Source organism: Coturnix japonica, chromosome 4 (genome assembly GCF_054131305.1).
Source record: "Coturnix japonica strain WE chromosome 4, WE-NBRP24, whole genome shotgun sequence".
NCBI lineage: Eukaryota > Metazoa > Chordata > Aves > Galliformes > Phasianidae > Coturnix > Coturnix japonica.
This window is the reverse complement of record NC_140666.1, coordinates 65,265,935-65,285,332: the sequence shown is the minus strand read 5'-3', so window position 1 is coordinate 65,285,332 and position 19,398 is coordinate 65,265,935. Positions and strand designations below refer to the sequence as shown.

The 19,398-nt window shown below is 44.9% G+C and overlaps 1 protein-coding gene across 1 annotated transcript; it reads left to right on the top strand.

The window, feature by feature from the left end:
• The first annotated feature begins 378 nt into the window (after positions 1 to 378).
• On the top strand, positions 379 to 18,694 carry PDGFRL (platelet derived growth factor receptor like). The gene is made up of 6 exons (XM_015862214.3): positions 379 to 455; positions 5,746 to 6,040; positions 11,877 to 12,028; positions 13,791 to 14,084; positions 14,392 to 14,531; positions 17,947 to 18,694. Exons 1-6 carry the CDS (start codon positions 410 to 412, stop codon positions 18,133 to 18,135), a joined length of 1,116 nt encoding a protein of 371 aa, XP_015717700.3. The 5' UTR covers positions 379 to 409; the 3' UTR covers positions 18,136 to 18,694.
• The last annotated feature ends 704 nt before the right edge of the window (positions 18,695 to 19,398 follow it).

The window sequence follows — 19,398 nt, the reverse complement described above, 5'->3', positions numbered from 1 at the left end:
AACATCTCCTGTGCATATTTACATTTTATATTTCACATCTTTTCTGAGCCATCATCTCTTGGTTCACTTTTTCTAAAACAAAGAGCGATAACGTTTTCAGAATCGGTGGTATTGTAGTTGTTGAAAGGTGGAAATAATCTTAGCAATAGCAACACCCACCATAAAGCAGCTTCTGCTGAGCAGGCTCCTGGGGATGTCTTTGCTACAGCAGGCTGGAACGAAACCGACTTCGCAGTGCACTTTTGCTCCCTTCCGCCACACTGATCACAGCCAGCCGTGCACCTGCAGGGCCATCTGCAGGGCCGGCCGTGGCCGAGGGCCGCGCTCCTTACACCGGCGGGCTCCTCCCCGCCGCGGAGCTGCCGCCGCGCCTGCCCCGCCTCAGCCCGTAGCTCCGGCTGCTGTCGCCATGCGGCTGTGGGTGCTGCTCATTCTGCTGCTGCTGCAGGAGAACGGTGAGCCGCCGCGACCTTCTCCGCTCTGCCTCCGGCGGGCTCCTCTCGGCCTCCCCCCGCCCGCCATGTCGGGGGCTGGCGGCCATCTCGGGGTGCGGGGGGCTCCCGTCCTGCGTGGCGGGGTCGGGCGGGCTGAGTCCCGCTGTCTGGTGGCGAACCGGTGTCTGTGGCAGGGGATGCGGCTTGTTCGGGGCAGGGAGTTGGGGTGGAGGTGGCGGGAGGCGTCGCCGAGAGCAGCCGCAGCCCCTCCGCTGCTTCTTCGTTTCTGTCAGACACGTCGCTCCAAGCCGGTGCTCGTGTCCCTGCGCCTGTCCCTGAGGGGAGCTGGCGCTGCGCTTGGTGCTCGGTTTCATTGTGATAATGATGTCACTTAGGAGTCAAAGAATAGCACTGCGGACCCCCAGGCGTTTCTGCGTGTCGCTGGGAAGAGCTTTTGTCCCCGCCCGGGAGCAGCGGGGTTCGTCTCCCGCCCCGCAGCCTGTGAGGGGCTCTCGGTGCAGATGGGAGCTGGGTCCCGAGTGGCGATGGAGGATGGAGCAAGGGGTGCTTCGTGTCTGTCAGGGACGAGTTGTGACTCTTATTCTAATTTCTGCGGGTTTTGGGTGCCGTTGGTGTCTTGGCAGGAAGGACAGAACTTTGTTCTTAACTCAGCATCAGGTTGTGATGAGTTCTTGGCAGGGAAGGGGTTAGCTTTTGGCTGGGGAAGGAAGCTCCTAACCAAGCCTTGGTTTATTTAGACTTTAACATCAAGAGAACTTAGATAATTCCCTACAATTCATGATGTGGCTCCAGCCAGTGGCTTATCCTCTTCTGATGCTGCCAGCTGTTATGTGAGCAGAGGGACATGATGGAGAGGGAAAGCAGGCACTGTCTCCTTCTGCTGCTGTTGGCAGTATGTTGTCAAGGAAAGCTCTGGGTGCAAGCTCAGGGCAGGCTCTTGAAACTGATGGTCTGTAGAGAGGTCTGGGCTCAGGGCTGCACGAGGAAAGGAAAAGAGGCACCCGCTCAAGTGATCCAGGGAACACGGGCAAAAATTAGTGTAAAATGCTTCGCCCCAAGAGCTGTGAAGTGCTGTCTGGGGAGGCTGTAGGGTCTCTGGTGTGTGAGACAGTCAAAACACCCAGAGCAACAAGGCTGGGGTAGGTAGGGGCCTCCAGGAGTTCTTTCCAGCATAGTTTTTCTTAATGACTGTTTGTAAAGGGACAGACAAGGAGTTGCTGTACTAGTGTGGTGTAGAAGAGGATTCTGACTTGAAGATCTGTGGGTGTATGTTGCAATATCAAGTGTTTTCTATTTGAGAAATAGGCAACAAAAACCCGGACTGAGAAATGAGTTGCAACTTGGGCTGAAGGTTCTCCAGACTTGCTTTCTTGGCTCATCTGCTCTATAGTGAGGTGTAGCTGCGTGCTTCCTGCTGTGTCATCCAGAGGCTCATTTATGCAAGTAACGTGGTATGTTTAATTTATTCAAGTTCCAATAAGGCCTTCTGATATCAGAATAGCACTCCTGACTTAGCTTATGGTAGCTTCTGAACAGTGAGATATGTTCCTGTCTGTGTTGTCAGTACAGGGGCTGACTTGGATGGCAGCTCTTCTGTAGACCCTAGGTTACTCAGTGGTTGCTCGAAGACCACCATGGACATTCTCTAGCTGTAACCCAAGCAGCTGTGAAGCTGGAGGAGCATATGTGTGGATGTAGGTGATGCCTCAGGTCAACACTGGATGCACGTTATCGTTCTGTGGCTGATGATTGTGTGGTAATTTTTGTGCATGGTGTTTACAAGAACAAGGGGGTGAGAAACGTTAAAGAACAGGGTGAGCTAAATCCTTTGAGCCAGGAGAAATGCAGTTTGCCTTTACCTTAGGTGACAGACTGCTGTACTACTTAATGTACTTAAAGGGCACACTGAGAGTTGGCGCAGCAATGAGAGGGGATGGATTATGAGGTGCAGGAAGTGGTGGCACTGGTAGATAGCAGGAGAAACTCTGAAGAAGAGCTGGGAAGGGGCATGGCTGTGGCTTGTATGGAAGCTCATGTCTCAGGGAGGTGCAGAAGAGAGGCAGCACTTCAGCATAGGAAGACAAAACCTCCTGTGCTGATGGTGCTTCCTGAAATGTCCTGCTGTCACCTGAAGGGAAATGCCAAGTCAGAAAGGTAGAGTCTCAATGTACTGGGGAGAGTGGAATAGGAGGAAAGTGTTTCTCTAGTTCCCAGTGAGCCTGAACGTGTGGAACAGAGGGAGCCTGTGTGGAAAGGAAAAACTTCATCTGAAGAAAATTAAAACCAGGCTTCTGGCATTCAGAATTGGAACAGTCTCACAGGCAAGTCTTTAACAGCTTCATAGCAGCAGTGTCAGGTGTGGAAGGGGACTGCATTTCTGCATTCATGTTGTGAGGACACAGTGTCATCAAACACATGTAGGGATTGAGGTTGGCAGAACAGCGTGGCAATGGCATGTTGACAAATAGTCTGATTTTAATTAGGGTTAAAATAAGGAGACAGAAACAAGACTTGTGTGTTTTCAGAAGTTTAGTGGGGAAATGGAATGGATGGCTTGGAATGGAAATGCTTATCTGGGGCCTTGAGCACCAGGGCACAGATTGTGCAGGGAAGAGGAAGGAGCCTGCCCTGAGGGGGAAGTGGCAGCTTCTTTTGGAGAATGCTGTAGTCCCAAATGTGATGCCTGGAGCTTTGTCAGTAAAAGCCACCTGAACCGAGGTAGCAGCATTATGAAGGAAAAACTGTGTGGTGTGGGCAAGGGGATGGCTGGTTGTTGGGGGATAAAGGAGCAGCAAGGAATGTGGATAGCAGCACAAGAGTTACTGACTGGTGCTGGCTTGTGTGTATTGGGGTGTAACGCTGAGTGTCATCAGCCAGATGCTGATGTGGTGGGCTGTAAGGGCAGCTGCTTGGATAAGAGAAGCTGCTTCTGACTTGCTCCTGAGCACTGCTCACGATTAGATGCAGATGTTGCTTTAGAGTAGCCAGGCTGTAGTTTTAATATTCTTGCAGGAATAATAAAAGCCAAAGAGCAAACTGTTGCATTTAATTTGAGAAGGGGGAATAACATAAGATGAGGAGTCTCCTTAACCCACATCTGAGTCAAATATAAAAACCAGAACAGGGCAGACAAAAGAAACAGCTTACAAAAGGGATAAAAAACAACCATAAATCCTGTTCTTCTCCTGATGTACTGGAGGTGGGGCAGGAAGAGACAACCATGAGCTTTGTGACTCTAATGCTGTAAGCAGATGGATGGGTTACTGCTTAGCAATCACTGCATTGATGTTGTTACTTGGTAGGTTGATCATGAAGTTACTCCACATTATTCTAAAGAAAGGCAGCTCCCAGTGGTTGGATTGCTCTCTGGGAAAGCAGTGAGCCATTTAGCTGGGAATGAACACATCACCAGTTGTACATCAGTGATGTGAGCAGATGTTGAACCTAGCACACAGCCTACTTTTGCCTTCTTTCCCTTACACAAAGGGAACGAAATTGAACTGTTTTTCATATGGATGGATTCCATACAAAGAACAACTGACTGGAGCAGACTGACCGGTCCAGAAGGGATTTATTTGAAGCATGGTGCCAATAGTGCAGTCAGTACCAGCTGTAACCCAAGCTTATCAGCATACAGTGAGGTTGGCTTTTTTGTTTGATTCCTGTGATAAAATGCCAGAGTACTTTATAGGAAAAGACTGTATTCAGCGTGAATTAGCTGTAAGGCACAGTTTGTAGAGCTTATGCTGCCTAAAATAACAGTTTTAGGCTCATCTCACAAAAGATTGTGCTTCCTGCGGTCAGTTACAGCATAAAAAAATCTCTATGATTAATTTACTTAGCCTTTAAAATAACTGGGATTTTAAAGACTGCTCTTTGCGTGTTGTTTTGTTTTTCCTTTTCTTTGTTTTGTTTCCCGCTTTTTCTTCTCTGTTCTTATTAAGGCTTATGCACATGTGGCATGTGGTGAGAATAGCAGCTGTTCCCCTATGAGGACAGGCTGAGGGAGTTGGGTTTGTTCAGCCTGGAGAAGAGAAGGTTGCGGGGTGACCTCATTGCAGCCTTTCAATACCTGAAGGGAACTTACTCCCAGGAGGGGAGTAAACTCTTCGAAAGGGCTGACAATAGCAGGACTAGGGGAAATGGTTTTAAGTTGAAAGAGGGAAGATTTAGGTTGGATGTTAGGGGGAAGTTCTTCACTAGGAGAGTGGTTAGGCCCTGGAACAGGCTGCCCAGGGAGGTTGTGGATGCCCCGTCCTTGGAGGTGTTCAAGACCAGGTTGGATGGGGCCCTGGGCAACCTGATCTAGTAAATGTGGATGTTTGGTGGCCCTGCTAGGCAGGGGGATTGGAACTACATGATCCTTGAGGTCCCTTCCAACCCGGGTCATTCTGTGATTCTGTGTGATTCTGTGGGTGAGCCTCTGAGATCATTCACTGCACTGCTGGGAAATAAGTGCACGTTTTAAGCAACCCTGACATGCATCTCAGCTCCTGCTGGGCAGGTGCACTTGGGGTCACTTGGTGAGCTCACGCTTTTATGTGTTACTGTCATGTATGGGCTTGTAAACAGAGCATAGAGACCTGAAGGCCAAAAAGGTGAGAGATGTGTGTGCTAAAGGAACAGTTGTTCACACAAATACATATGTATAGGAGTAACTGGTCCTCTGTGAAGTGATCCTCTCTCACCTCTTCCCAGCACCCAGACGAGACCCTGAGAGATGCAGTTGTGTTGTTAGATATAGATAAAGATGTATTAGGTGCTACTTTCAGGTGACTTAAATACTATTTGTAGTTTCATAGTACTTAATGTAAAAGAAAGACAAACCTGCACTGTTACAAGCATTGTAAAAATCACAGCATATTAAAAGGTTATACAGGACTGATGGGTGTGGAATGTATGTGTGAAGACAGGGCACTTGTGTAATGCTGCACAATAGATGGCAGTGATATTAGGTAGCACAGAGAAAAGAAGCTGGAGAGAAAAGTACCGTATTCCTTTCCCTTCCCGTCTATGAAGTCCTCATGCCTTACATATTTGCCTGTTTATGTGACCTATAAGTATAGATTTTCCACATGTTGCTGAAAGGTTTTAGTTGTCTTTCTGTCCATGGAAATGAGTCATGTCAGAGACTTCAGAAACCTATGGAAATTAACTCCTTCCCATTTTTCTGAATCCTTTATAGGAAGAACAGAGTATTGGTTATTCTCAGTGATAATAAAAATATATTTTCAAAAAGGCTTTTTTTCCCCTAATTGGTAACACTGCTGCTTTTTCCTTATTTTACCAGTTTTTGGCCAGTCTGCCAAAAATAAGCATCCAAAAGAACCAGGGGAAAACAAAATCAAGCCTATCAACAAGAAAGTAAAACCCAAGGGCCTGAAAATGAAGGAAAGGGAACCGGTTGACTCTTCCTCCAAGTCACAGTCCATACTGATGCAGGTGATGGATAAAGGCCGTTTCCAGAAGCTAACTGCCACTTTAAGCCTGTCTGCAGGACAAAGCATAGAACTGCGATGTAAGGGGAGTAATGTGACTTGGAGCTATCCTTCATACTTGGACACTTTTAAAGACTCCAGACTCAGGTAAGCTGTTTTCCATATCCTGGGGGGGAAAAAAATGGCTGTTTACAATCAAGGTGTTTCATGTAGTGATTACTTGTCTGTAACAAAGGATAATCATCCTTCAGCCCTCCTGCTACTGCCCTGCAATGTATGCTGTGGAAGAGTCTTGTTGCATGTGAACTGGATTCCCTTCAGATTAATCTAGTATAGAAGATGTGGTGTGGTCCAGGGGGACACTGGTCTGTTCCGGCCACTAACAGAGAGCCACGTAAGAGCAAAGCCCAAGTAACACCCTGAAAATGTGTGAGGTTGGATGTCAGGTACTGACTGCCAGTTCTGATGCTCTACAGAGACCTGCTGCTGTTGGGATGTTGCTAATATAGATATCAGCAGAGACAAAAAGATTAATTTCTTGGAGATTAAAACCCATGTGTCTCAGCTTGCAAAACAGAAAATATACCAAGCACCGCTCTGAGGAGCAAGTGGGGTTAGTCTTCCCCTCTTCTGTCAAAGTTATGCTTGAGTGCAGGGGGAATTGCAGGTTCCACAGTGCAGAAGTATGACAGAGCTGAGGATAGATAGTCACCTTCAGTTTGGGAAGGCTTTTTCTTTCATCTGGTGACATCTTAATGGATACTGCATACACAGCTGAGACTAGGAGGAGGATCTAAGGACTTTCTCCCTCTCTCTGCCCCACCAGGTGGGTACTGTCCCATTGATCTAAAATCTCCAAAACCGTACGTTTTTTGGCCTTCCCAGTTCTCAAGTATAGTACACACATATCTAAGTCTAGATTGAATGTAATAGTCTTTTTCTGCATTTGAAAGAAGGAGGGTTTATAAAGGAGTTTGGGCTAGTGCCACTAGCACTTATTTTGCCAAGACAAGAGCTTGTTTTCCCTGTTTGTTTGGTGGAGATTTATATTTGGGTATTGTCGAATCACAAGTGGTTGAAAGGCTGAGGAGCTCTGTGAATGACGTCCTAAAAAAGAGCTGCGAAGAGACTTTCTTACATTATTAGATAAGAGCAGAGTATTAGGAAAGTCCTACTGTCCTTTTGTTCCTAAAGGTCTGTGGGCTCTTTGTAAATAGCCAAGGTTATCTGCATCTTCCTTACAACTATGAAGATACCTTAAAGTCATAGTTGGTTAATTACTTTCCACTTCTCTTTTCAAAGAATAAGGTTAGAAATGGACAAGTATACCCTGTGGTCTGTAATATGTCCCTTTGAAATTCATGATTTGCTTGTTTTCTGACACTTAATGAGTCCCAGAATAAATTGGCTGAATAAACCTCTACAGTGCGAGGCTTCTATAAATTATAACAACAAGCCCGTTTCCGCTAAAGGCTTATCATGGCAGCATCTCTCAAAAGATCTTCTGGCTGATTTGAACAGCTGTGCGGGGGGCAGCCTTGCCTAAGGCAGGGGGTTGGAACTGGATGGTCTGTACGGCCTCCAACCTAAGCCATTCTACGAAACTATTCCAGTAGGTGGCACACGTCAGCCACAGTACGAGCCTGGCCCTTTGGCAGCCAAAGAGGAGTGTGCAAAATGCTACTGAAAGGGAGTACCATGCATGTGGTGGTAGTTTCCATTTCAAAGTCTATCTCACCCTCAGAAGGTGTGCATATAGGCTACTTGCTTGCACTGGGCTACATATATGGCCATGTAGACTTCCAGGTTTCAGTGTTAGCATTTGGCATTGAAGAAGGCAAGAAGTATTTGCAGTAATGTTACTTCATTACAGTAAGTAATGTTACTTCATTACTTCTCTAGACTGCTTGTTCTTCTCTTGTACTATTCTTGCCATGGAAATGGGGTAAAAGAATTAAGGAAGGATATGTGTTTTCTAGCTTTATAATTTGTTACTTTACATTTTGAAGTAGCTTATTTACCTCTCTGTTCTCATTCAATTTCACAGTATTATTTTGTAACAGTAAAACAAAAGTTAATTTCACAGTAATAAATGCTGTACAACTGAGCTGGATGCACGTAGCTTGCTTAAGTTTTTTATTTTAAAAATGTTAGGCCTCTATTTAAGGATCTATACTGAAATATTTATACATAAATTACTGAAGCAGTAAAACAGAGTTAAATTGAATCAATTAATTCAGTTGTAAACAGAAGACCCTGTAAGTAACTAGAAATAATGAAGACAAGGATAAAGTAGCGTGCTTCAGACTTACTGAAGGGGAATAATTTATGGAGACACTGACAACCAAATCTTGTGCAATTACATTTTCATCACGGATTTTATGATATCTTTGTTATCTCTGTGTGCTTGGTGCTGTGCTAACAGGTGTATGCAATACAGTCTGCTTTATAGAATTTGTATTCCTTGGCTTTGGAGAGCTTTCATTGAACATAATTGGAAATATCATAAGGTCCCTATTTAATCAGCACAGCTGGCAATGTTTCTAAGTGAACTGGCAGTAGAAAGCATCATTGACGAAGTCGTCATCTTTCAGGAGGAGCTCAGACCTTTCTTTCTGTGAGGCAGAAGAAACCTGTAAGGTTTCACAATGTGATGGTGTGTGTATCTTTGTCGGTCAGAGACTTTTGGTGGCCCTGCCAGGCAGGGGGTTGGAGCTTCGTGATCCTTGATGTCCCGTCCAACCAGGGTCATTCTGTGATCCTGTGACTTGGGCAGATGCTGTTGCTGAAGGTGTTGATGTCTGCTGCTTTGGGATAAGGAGGGTGTTTTGGTTTGAGGCTACTTAAATGTAGCATCCAGGTAATGCATTTCCTATGGATGGTTACAAGAAGAGGTAGGGATAAAAGCCACATGTTTTCCTCCATGCCATGCTGGTTGCGTCTTTGTCTCACTGGTATGGAAAGTAAAAGGCGGCAGCTTGGAGGGTGGCTTTTCTGAGAAGAAAGAGGTGCTGTCCCACCCTGTGCAGCATGAATACATCCTCACGTCTGGAAGGTTTATGTGCCTTCTTAGTAATGCTGCCAAAATGGGATGGCTGCAGTGTCATACGGTGGTACACAGTAGATCAGTGACTGCTGGCCCAACTAAAAACTGCACTAAAAAAACTAAAAGCACTGCAGTGTGTGAGAAAGACCAAAACCAGAAAGGAATAAAGAAAAAGAAGGGCAGGGCACATTTTCACTTCGTATGTTTGTGAGCAAAAAGCTTCCCTAGACAATACTGGTCTGTGCAGTGCCTGACTAGAGCATGGGTCTCTCCCATCTCAAAACATGGCTGTGTTTGAATTTCACCTGGTAGATAAATCTTTGTGGAGTGGAACTGCTGCAGTGGAAGAAACGGGCAGAGGTGGGTATGTATTGTGTGCATATTGGTGCACAGGCAGGAGTGCTTTCATAGGTACCGAGAAATTACAATGTTGTACAGGGCAGAACTGGGCTGTGGTGAATTAAGACAGGCTCACTGGCCAAGTGCTTTGTTACCTGCGTCCAAGTGTCACTCAGTTGCATGTGCTTAGAAGTCTATAAGCTGTCTGGTTTTTCTTCTTACCTTAAAGCATGAGGTTGTTCTGTCCCATCCCTCTCCTTGTGCTTTAGACAGTTCCATTGTGGCAGTACCAGTGCAGCTGCTGGAGTTTGCCAGATGCTCTGCAGTGAGGCCGTGCACTGAATCACACAGTGTAAATCACAGAATGACCCGGGTTGGAAGGGACCTCAAGGATCATGTAGTTCCAACCCCCCTGCCTGGCAGGGCCACCAAACATATACCTTTACTAGATCAGGTTGCCCAGGGCCCCGTCCAACCTGGTCTTGAACACCTCCAAGGACGGGGCATCCACAACCTCCCTGGGCAGCCTGTTCCAGGTCCTAACCACTCTCCTAGTGAAGAACTTCCCCCTAACATCCAACCTAAATCTTCCATCTTTTAACTTAAAACCATTTCCACGTGTCCTGCACACTATATATTGTTTTTCTTCAGCTTTTTCTAGCTTCTGAACTTGGCACAGCTTTTCTGGCAAAGGTCTTTTGAACTTAAAATAACTGAAGCTTAATAAGGTGAGTGTATGGAAAAGGATTTTGAAGGTTTGTGTTTTTTTTTTTCTTTCTGTGAACGGCCACAAAATGCTTGTTTAGAGCATTTTTGCTTTGTGATATGTAAAGCACAGCAAAGCTTTGGAAAAAATTCTCATCATTTAAAATAGTAATGAAATGAAATGAAAGCAATCCTAGAAGTACAGCCCAGCTGATGTAGTTGCCATTTCCAGCTTACTTCACGGAGTCTGTTTTGTCTGCTTAGTGCAGCCATGTCACAAGCCTCAACATTTCCAGGCTTTCAGTTGCCAGGTTCTGTTAGTGCATGTTTGTGGAAGTACCTCACCGGGCTATTTCCATTGATTACTGGATTGCTTGTTCCCAGTTAAGTAGAACACACTGTACAATAATCAATTAACTCTGACCTTGTTTTTCTTTTTTGTCTGTTGGGATTTCAAGCCGTAGTTCAGTGGCTGCTTTTAATGGTTGGAGGCTAAACATCCTCGCCTGATGGGTTCTCTATAATGTTGATGTTAGTGCTTGCAAAATATATTGCGCCTGAATGGCCATATAGCTTAGGAAATGTGAGTTGTCGATCTAAATCATCACAGAGATGAGGACACGTTTCAGATTTCTCTTTACTTCTGCTTGAGTATTATACACAACAGGATCTCTTGTGCAATTAGGAATTAGTCAATGCTTATTGAAAAACTGAAAATGTTTGTAATGTAAAGCATACGTATAAAGAATGAAAGCATTAATTTTCCCATTTTTCACATGACAGAATCAGTTGAGGTTGTGTAGGACAAGTGCATTGGCAAGCAGGAAGCACATTTTGCTTGTTTCTTTAGGCAGCTCTCAAAAGAGCTGTGATGGATGAGTGTAAAAAGTCTGAAGGCTTTGCTGGGAGGAGGTCATTCTCACCCTGTGTGGGCTGCTTACTTGGTGTATTTTAATTTCTAAGCTCCCAGCCTTGGCTGAAGGCTGAATATTGGGTTATGTGAGCCTTGGCTTAATGCACGCTGGCTGTGAGTGCGGTCTCCCAGTGGAGTGCCCAGGGAGCTGGAAATGTCAGGAGCTGTGTGTAGCTGAAAGCAGCGGCCTCTTTGGTTCAGTGAAAGTCAGCAGGTAACAGGAGGCCGCCCACAACCGAGGCGTGGGCTGAAAGGTCTGCAGTAATGCTGCACTAACACAGTAACAAGGTGGTTTGGAGGAGAAAAATGCCTTTATACTCATACCATGTTCTGGAGTAGCCAAAGGATGAAGAGGAAACACAGTGACAGGGCTGAGATGAGATGGAGTACAGCAGAGGGAAAGGCAAGGACAAAAGGAGTTGAGATTGAAGGTCTTTGTCATGGGTGTGCAGGTGGAAAGCTGGACCACTGTGTTAAAGACAGGGAAGTGTCTGTGCTGAAAAAAGGCATCAATCATTGAACAAACTGTTGTTGAAGTGGCTGCTGCTCCCCAGTGGTGCAGTGCACTACTGGAGCAATGCTGCAGCTGAAGTACATGCTATCGGGAAAGGAATGTGATTCATATGGCTTTACTTGGAGTGTGAAAATACGGGATATATTTAGTCAACTGAAACAACATAAACACATTGTCTAGGGGCAATCACAGCCCATTGTCAATACAGAGATTCTGGAATGAATTCAGGAGTTAACTATGTGTGGTGAAAGCTTTTACCAATGCTCATTTTACCAATGGTCAGAAAACCATTCATGTGTGGGTCTTTGCTGGGACGAAGGAGGACTTTGCAACACAACTCTGTAGGAGAAAAATGTGTCTGTTGCAGACCAGGAATAAAAAAAATCAGAAGTATAAATGATCTGAAGGAAATGTGCAAGGAAACACATGAGTGCTTGTCTCTGCCTTTTGTTTTTCTTCACTCCAGTATAAAGCAGTTGGACAGGTATGGTCAGCTGATCCTCACAAACTCCACTGCAGCAGACACAGGTGAATACAGCTGCTGGCTTCAGCTGTGCAGTGCTAACAAATGCAGGAAGGATGAGACAAAAACAGGTTCAACGTACATCTTCTTCACAGGTAATAAATTATTTTGGGGATTATTACTATATAATGTTGTGAAAATAAATTTGCTAGTAAGGAATAAGTCTGTATTGAGTCTTTGACTATCAAGATGTTTTTCCCCACAATTTGAGGCTTTTTAAATAGCAGATGTTAGGGAAGAAAGTGCTGGTGAAGTTTGCAGTTGCTTTGTGTGATTTGTGAGGCCACTTTCCCTGTGGGTTATACTAACTGCATACCTGAGATAATGCGTAGTACAATGGAATCACATACCTCTGAGAATAGTGACGTGTGCTGAGAACCTCCTACAGAATGAATCCAAAGAGCTTTTGAAAATGTGTCTTGATAAAGTAACAAAGCAAGTCTTCTACACAGTTATGGCATTCAGGTGACCCCATGTGCTCTCTCCTACCCTCAGTGTATTTCCAGTTACCTGCAGCTAATGTAAAATCTTGATCTCATTGTTCCTGGTGAAGATCCCCAGCATCTGTGTGCCCCGTTGAGAGGCAGAACACCCTGTATGGGGGCACTGCCCTGCAAAGCCTGAAATCGGCTGTAGCCCCAGCACAATGAGGGTAGGGTCATCGTGGAGTAGATAACTGTGTGCAGTTTACTGCAGCTTGCTGCAAAAGAGTGGAAATCAAATGGTTAACTTGTTCTTCTAATGGAAATACTTCACAGTGCTAAAGAAACCTTTGCTGCTAAGAATGCATTACATCTAATAATGCTAGTGAGTGCTCCAGTCCAAACGTTAAGATAGGACTGTTTGCAATGGGTTTTGGAGCTAAATAGAACTATAAGGCTGTACTGAAGCCATCTATCAGAAGTGCTTTATGTTCCAAGGATACATTCCAGAGCAGCTCAGGGAGCTGGGATTGTTTAGCCTGGAGAAGAGGAGGCTCAGGGGAGACCTCATTGCACTCTACAACTTCCTGAAGGGAGGTTGTGATGAGGAGGGACTTGGCCTCTTCTCACAGGCAACAAACAGGACCCGAGGAAATGGCTGCAAGTACCAGAAGAGGTTTAGATTAGACATAAGGAAAAACTTTTTCTCTCAGAGAGTGGTCAGCCACTGGAATGGGAGATGGTGGAGTTGCCATCCCTGGCAGTGTTCAAGAGGTGTCTGGATGAGGAGCTATGAGATAAGGTTTAGTGGCTTGTGGTAGCAATGGTAATGGAAGATGGTTGGACTGGATGATCTTGTAGGTCCTTTCCAACCTTGTGATTCTATGATTCCTTCAAAAAGGCCAAAGTAAACTTCTCAGTCAAGTTGCTATGGTAAATGATTGAGCTAGAAAGACAAAATTCAACTTTATAAGGAGCATATAAAAGATGGAAATACTCTCCAACTGTCTGTCTAAAAGTACTAAATATTATGGGTATTTGGCACAGAAGTGGATTTTAAAATATTTATGTCATAAGACTATAGCTGCTCCAAATATCTCTTTCTAATAGTGCTTATCTTACCTTGTGTTCTTTATGTATGTTATGCTTTAAAAGTGGACAAGTGAACCAAAGTAGATCCAATGAAGGGATATTTACTGAAAAAGAATTAGAGCTTTTCTTAAGATTGAGAGTTCTTACTACAGCAAAGACCATTTTGATTTGCTTTTCTATTTACTGTTTTTTAATGCAAGCTGTGTAAATACACTCTCAGATTAGAAAAGCGTTTCTGTATTTGAAGCAAAAAACTTTGTGTTCATTTTTAATGTTGCCCATTTTTTCTTATTGCTGCAAAGCCAAGATCTAAATGTCATCCTATTTCATCTCTTTTGCACAGATAAAGAGGAACTTTTTGTACCTACTCCCAGTTATTTTGAGATTGTCTACCTGAACCCAGACAGACCTGCTGTCATCCCATGCCGTGTCACTAATCCTTCAGCAAAAGTTACTCTGCACAGGGAATTTCCAGCAGAAGAAATTGAAACAGATGAAACTAATATTATTTATGATGCAAAGAAGGGCTTTGTCTACCAGCACCCAACTTCTGATCATAAGGGTATTGTCTACTGCAAGGCAGAGTCACAGGGAGCACCTCAGATTTCCATCAAGTATCACCTACTCTATGTGGAAGGTAAGGTGATGTTTCCTATGTACTTATATCGACTGCTGTTCCTTCTGATGGCTTTAGAAAACAAGTTTTAAAAACTGGGTTTGTAAAATGAGCAAAGTAGTCACTGAATTTTGAAATCTTCATTAAAACTGTATGTGATAAAATCTTACTGGTACGAGCTTGAGCAGTTTCCCAGTGTAGGGTGGGAAGCTGCAGATATGCATCACTTACCTGTTTCATTAGGTAAGCTGATTCACAGCTTATTTATCAATAATTTCACATCAGAAAGTGACCAGTTTCCTGTTTCCTAACGCTGTTCTTCTGTCAGTCCCCAGAGGCCCACCCTCAGCCACAATCGTGGCATCACCCAGTAGAGCCAAAGTCAGCGATGGTGTCCATGTAGCCTGCACTGTCCTTGGGGAGCCAGATGTAGACGTGAACTTCAGCTGGCAGTACCCAGGGCAAGAGGTAAGAGATGTCTGCCTTGGCTGAAATGCTTTTTGTTCTTCATAAGGGCAGTGCTTTGGGTACTAGTCACTGTCTTGATTTGGAGCGAAGGTTCTTTCCACTTGTGGTGTCTGCCTCTTGCTAGTACAGCCATGCTGTCAGTAGGAGGCAGCACATCATTTTTAAACTTCAGCCCTTTTCCCTTGCAGGGAAAGCCCTGAGAACCTACAAACTGCACAGAAATGAAGCTTGAGAACTATATTGGTGTTAGCAAAGGTCGGGCTCAGCAGAGCTCACCCCCTGCCTCGGGTTTTGTCCCAGAGACAGTTGACCTCTGGCAGCATTTGCAAAGAAAAGTCTGGTCAAAGCCCAGCCAGTGTCAGGAAGTGGAGCTACGGCAAGCCGTAATGCCTTGCTGGTGCCTCTGCAGTTGGTCCATGGCTTGGGCATGTGAATCATCACAGTCTACAGTCTTTAAGCTGAGTAGCTGCCCACATCCATAAGCACAGAGAATTGTTTCTGTTCAGACTCATCTCTGCTGGGGTTAATCCTAAAAAGGCTAAGGAGCAAGAGAAGGAATGCTGGTAGACAGAAATCTTCACCAGAGGAAAAGGATCTTGTAGGAAACTCTTCGAAAGGGCTGACAATAGCAGGACATGGGGAAATGGTTTTAAGTTGAAAGAGGGAAGATTTAGGTTGGATGTTAGGGGGAAGTTCTTCACTAGGAGAGTGGTTAGGCCCTGGAACAGGCTGCCCAGGGAGGTTGTGGATGCCCCGTCCTTGGAGGTGTTCAAGACCAGGTTGGACGGGGCCCTGGGCAACCTGATCTAGTAAATGTGTATGTTTGGTGGCCCTGCCAGGCAGGGGGGTTGGAACTACATGATCCTTGAGGTCCCTTCCAACCCGGGTCATTCTGTGATTCTGTGACCTGAAGGATCACAGCATGCTCCATTTTCTTGCCTTCCCAGTGCTCTGTTGTTGAGAACTATACAGAACTTGCTAATGCAGCCTTGGTATCAGCACTGGTGTCCCTGAGCCAGCATAGAATTAAGCTGGATGGCAGTGGAGGTAATCGCTTAAGTGAGTGAATGGAGCTCAGTGCCTGAGGAAGAATTCAAATCTAGAGCCCCAGAAGACTGATGTAGGCAGCAGGGTAGAGGCTGTAGCATTCCCTCTGCTATAGGAAGGTGTGCGTCTTTTCAGGGGTAAAAAGCAGTGAGAGCTCAAGTGAGCACAAAAGGGGTTGGAACTGTTGGTGATGGTACTGGGCATGTAGAACCAGTTTTCTAATCCTTGCTTAGGTATTTGTTTGTTTTTCGGAGGATTTAAGCAGTTACTAATTTACACCTCCCTGTTCAGCCCTTTCCTTTGAATGAGGGCAGCCACGACTGCTCTGGTAGGAGGCTTGGGACTAGGAGCATGGAGTGGGTCATGTGGGGAGCAGGGGTGAGGTGGAACGTGGGAGGAGTTTGGCAGAAGAGTCCCTGTGTCTGGAGTCCATTTGCAGTTGGGAAGGAAAAAGGGCAGCATCTCAATAACCAGAGAAACTTGCAGCTGTTGGAGTAAAAAGAAAAATGCTGGGAAAACTGAAGTGGCTCCAGGTCCAGGGAGAAATGATGAGCAATAGTTTTGTGTGGGGTTTTTTGTTTTGTTTTTTTTATTATTTTTTAGCTAAACCCCCACTGCCATCCTCTGTCTGCAGCCATTGGCTTTATGTTGAGTGAAATGCAGCAACAGGCTGCAGTGTTTGTGGCCTTCAGGGGAGGGCACGCACCACAAGTGGAAAGTTCTCAGTTGAACAGCTGTCCAGGTCTGGTTTCTGGCTGGTCTTGGCCCAGCGGCTCTACAGAACATTCTGCACAGCTGGCACACGCTGCAGCAATGCCTCTCCAGCCCTGGTTCAGTACAGGCAGCTAAACATGCAAATTACCTCTTGTTTGCTCTAGATACCGTGCTCACAGTGCAGGGCACGTGTGCTATCAGTAGGGGACTGTACCTTCCAACTGTACCCACGTACAGGGGTTGAGAGACGAACTTTGGCCGTGCAGCCTGGAGCAGCTCTGTGTGCTGATCCACTGCTGGGAGCAGCTTCAGCCGTGCCTGAGCATAAGGGGGAAAACTCTTGCTTGGGTTTCTGCCCCAACAAAATGAATGGCAGAACAGCAGCACTTTACACTCATTGCAGACTTTTCTTAGTAAGGCAGTGCTCACGTAGCACAAAATAAATGCTCTGAGAAAGGTTCTCAGTTCCATCCCTCTATTTTTAAGAGAGTTCCTGCACTAATTGGTCAGTTACTGCAGCTCACCTCATTCCTGTACCTCTCCCTTACTTTTTCCTGTCAGATATTTTTTCTCTTGCCCCTCCCTGGTGCTCGCATTTGCCTGCTGGGAATGCATTCCAATCCACTCCTTCCTTATGCTTCACTGAAACTACCTTCAAAGCAGAAGGCAATTACTGGGAGAAAAGCTGGGCCAACGGCAGCCCAGCCAGGCAAATAGAATCTGCCTTGCACGGCATTTACCTTCACTTTTAATATGGTCAGGGAAGTTCCCCTTGCCTTATTCAAGAATTAGCTTAGGCTTGAATTTCAGTGTGCAGCAGTACATGGTTTCAGACTGGGAACAGGAGGCGACTGCTCTAGTAGCAGTGTTTCAAAATGGTGTTCAGTTTTTCTTTCTTTAAAGGTAGTCACTGGGAGCTGTAAACATCCATCACTGGCCAGGCAAAGCCTGACTGCATTGGGAGCCATCCCTGTGCTTCACCAAGACCAACTTTTCCTGTGCTGGTCATTTTGTGAGTTAAGACTGTAGCTTTGGCTCCAGATAAGTGTTTAACTTACTGTTTGCTGCTACTGGCTTCAGCCTTGCAGATCCGTATTGATAAATGGCCAATCTGCCTAATTCATTAAGCACAAGGAGATGGTTTCCAAGCAGAAGGCTTTTTCTCACCAGTTTCATCCACAGTATTTGCGTAGGACAAACCAGCATGGATAAACCTGCTGCCACGTGTGATGAAGGCTATAAGGAAAGCCTTTAGTAGCTCCTCAGGCCAGCTGCTCTTCTCCATCCCTTTGTAAATGCAGAGGTAAGATGAATAATCCAAAAGGGAATTCATGTGTGGAAGAAATGTCCTGTTGTGAACAGAAGGAAGAAGTATTTTTAAGGCGTATTTCGAAGTATCCTCATACATATTTATGGCTTTGAAGTTGTATATGATTCTTTTGGAAAATACAGCATGAGAACTAATGATGAAGCAGCTGTGAATTGTTGTTGTTTATTTGTATGTTATTTCATACGGCATTTCTGAAACTAGAGGAAGAGGAATTATCTTCAGAATGCGATTCAGAGCTGCTTTGTCAGTCTGACTTCTTGCCTGGGAGTTTAATAGAGTAGCATCACTAAATATACTTGCTTTGTTTCTTTCCTCTTCAAACAGCTGGAGCGGCCTGTGATCATACAGAACTTCTGGAGACTGATAAACAGGGGGACCGGACACACCACAAGAATCTCAAAGAGCGTTCTGCTTATTGAGGACTTTGAAGCCAGAGATGCTGGGAACTACATTTGTATAGCTCAGAACCTACAAGGAGCAACAACAGTGGCGACCAGAGTTGAACTGAACTAATGGAAAGGATTCTGGACTCATAATGAACTGTACGTGGCTTTGCATTTTAGCTCTTCCAGGTCTGTTAACGTTTAAGTGAAAGGTTTCTCTATCACATTCTTTTCCTATGTCACTGCATTCCATTTTCACTAGAACGCCAGGCCAAAACAAGGTGCCTCACACCTGGCTCTATTCAGCTGTGAGTTAGAAACACTTTACAGTATTAAACTCAGTAGTATATTCAACGTGTAATCCACTCGAAGCCTGCACATGCATATGGCTTATCGTACTTGGGAACGGATGCTCCTGCATTTCCCTTCGCATGTGGCCTTTTTCCTCCAACTCTTACAGGGTGAACCTGCTGGATGGTTTGTGCCTTTTTCCTCTGTGAAAACTCAGGGGATTTTTAATATCTTCAGGAACCCCCCAGTGCAGGTGCATCTCTTCTGGTGCTGTGCAATATAAAACGTAGAGTACTGTACTTGTTTAAAACAAAAAAGCAAAAACCCACAAAAAATTCTGATAGAAGCAGCCAATAGCAATATTGTTTAAAGCAATTAAATTTCTTAACATTATAAAACTCAGCGTGTGTGTTCATTTCCTTGATAGATACACAGATGCACACAAAATTCGGTCTTGGGAGAAGATAAGCAATAAATGCTTTATGATGCCAGAGTGTCTCCAGAGACTTGCAGTGAGTGACTTTGGTAGATGTTGTTGCATCCTTAGAGCTCAGTATGTCGTTCACTTACAATGCATCCTTCAACAGATGTAGCAATGCAGCATTACTTGCTAAAGTAAAAACTTGTATTTACTTATATGGTATAACTTACAGACTAAATCAATAACATAATGATTATAAAATGATTATAAAATAATGTGAGATAATACAGCAGCTCTTTCCTCAAGTTAATAATTTCAACTCGACTGGGGAGGGAAGATATTTGATTCACACACGGCAGGATCTGGACGGATAAACAATTGCTTCTCACCATGGACTGCTGCTACAAGGAGGGAGCCCTTCCACGAGAAAGGTATGACCCCAGTCCCAACACTGTCGGGCATTTCAGCAAGTTTTCACTTGCTTCACTTAGAACTTCTAATACAAAACTGATTGGTAGCACAACTGTGTAACGAAAAATATCTTAATGCAAGTGACTGTATTTACAAGGCATGAGAAAAACAGCTTATTCTGAACATGAGGAACCTAACCAGGAGCCGGTGCCTTGCTTATGTGCTTCTATACATCTCAGCCTGCCTTTTAATAGTACTCCTAAGGATTTT

Excerpts from the sequence above, each read along its gene's own strand:
- PDGFRL (XM_015862214.3), top strand. The coding sequence starts at position 410 with ATGCGGCTGTGGGTGCTGCTCATTCTGCTGCTGCTGCAGGAGAACG. Across the intron at positions 12,029-13,790 it reads AACGTACATCTTCTTCACAG|ATAAAGAGGAACTTTTTGTA; the intron begins GTAATAAATTAT and ends TCTTTTGCACAG. Across the intron at positions 14,085-14,391 it reads TCACCTACTCTATGTGGAAG|TCCCCAGAGGCCCACCCTCA; the intron begins GTAAGGTGATGT and ends TTCTTCTGTCAG.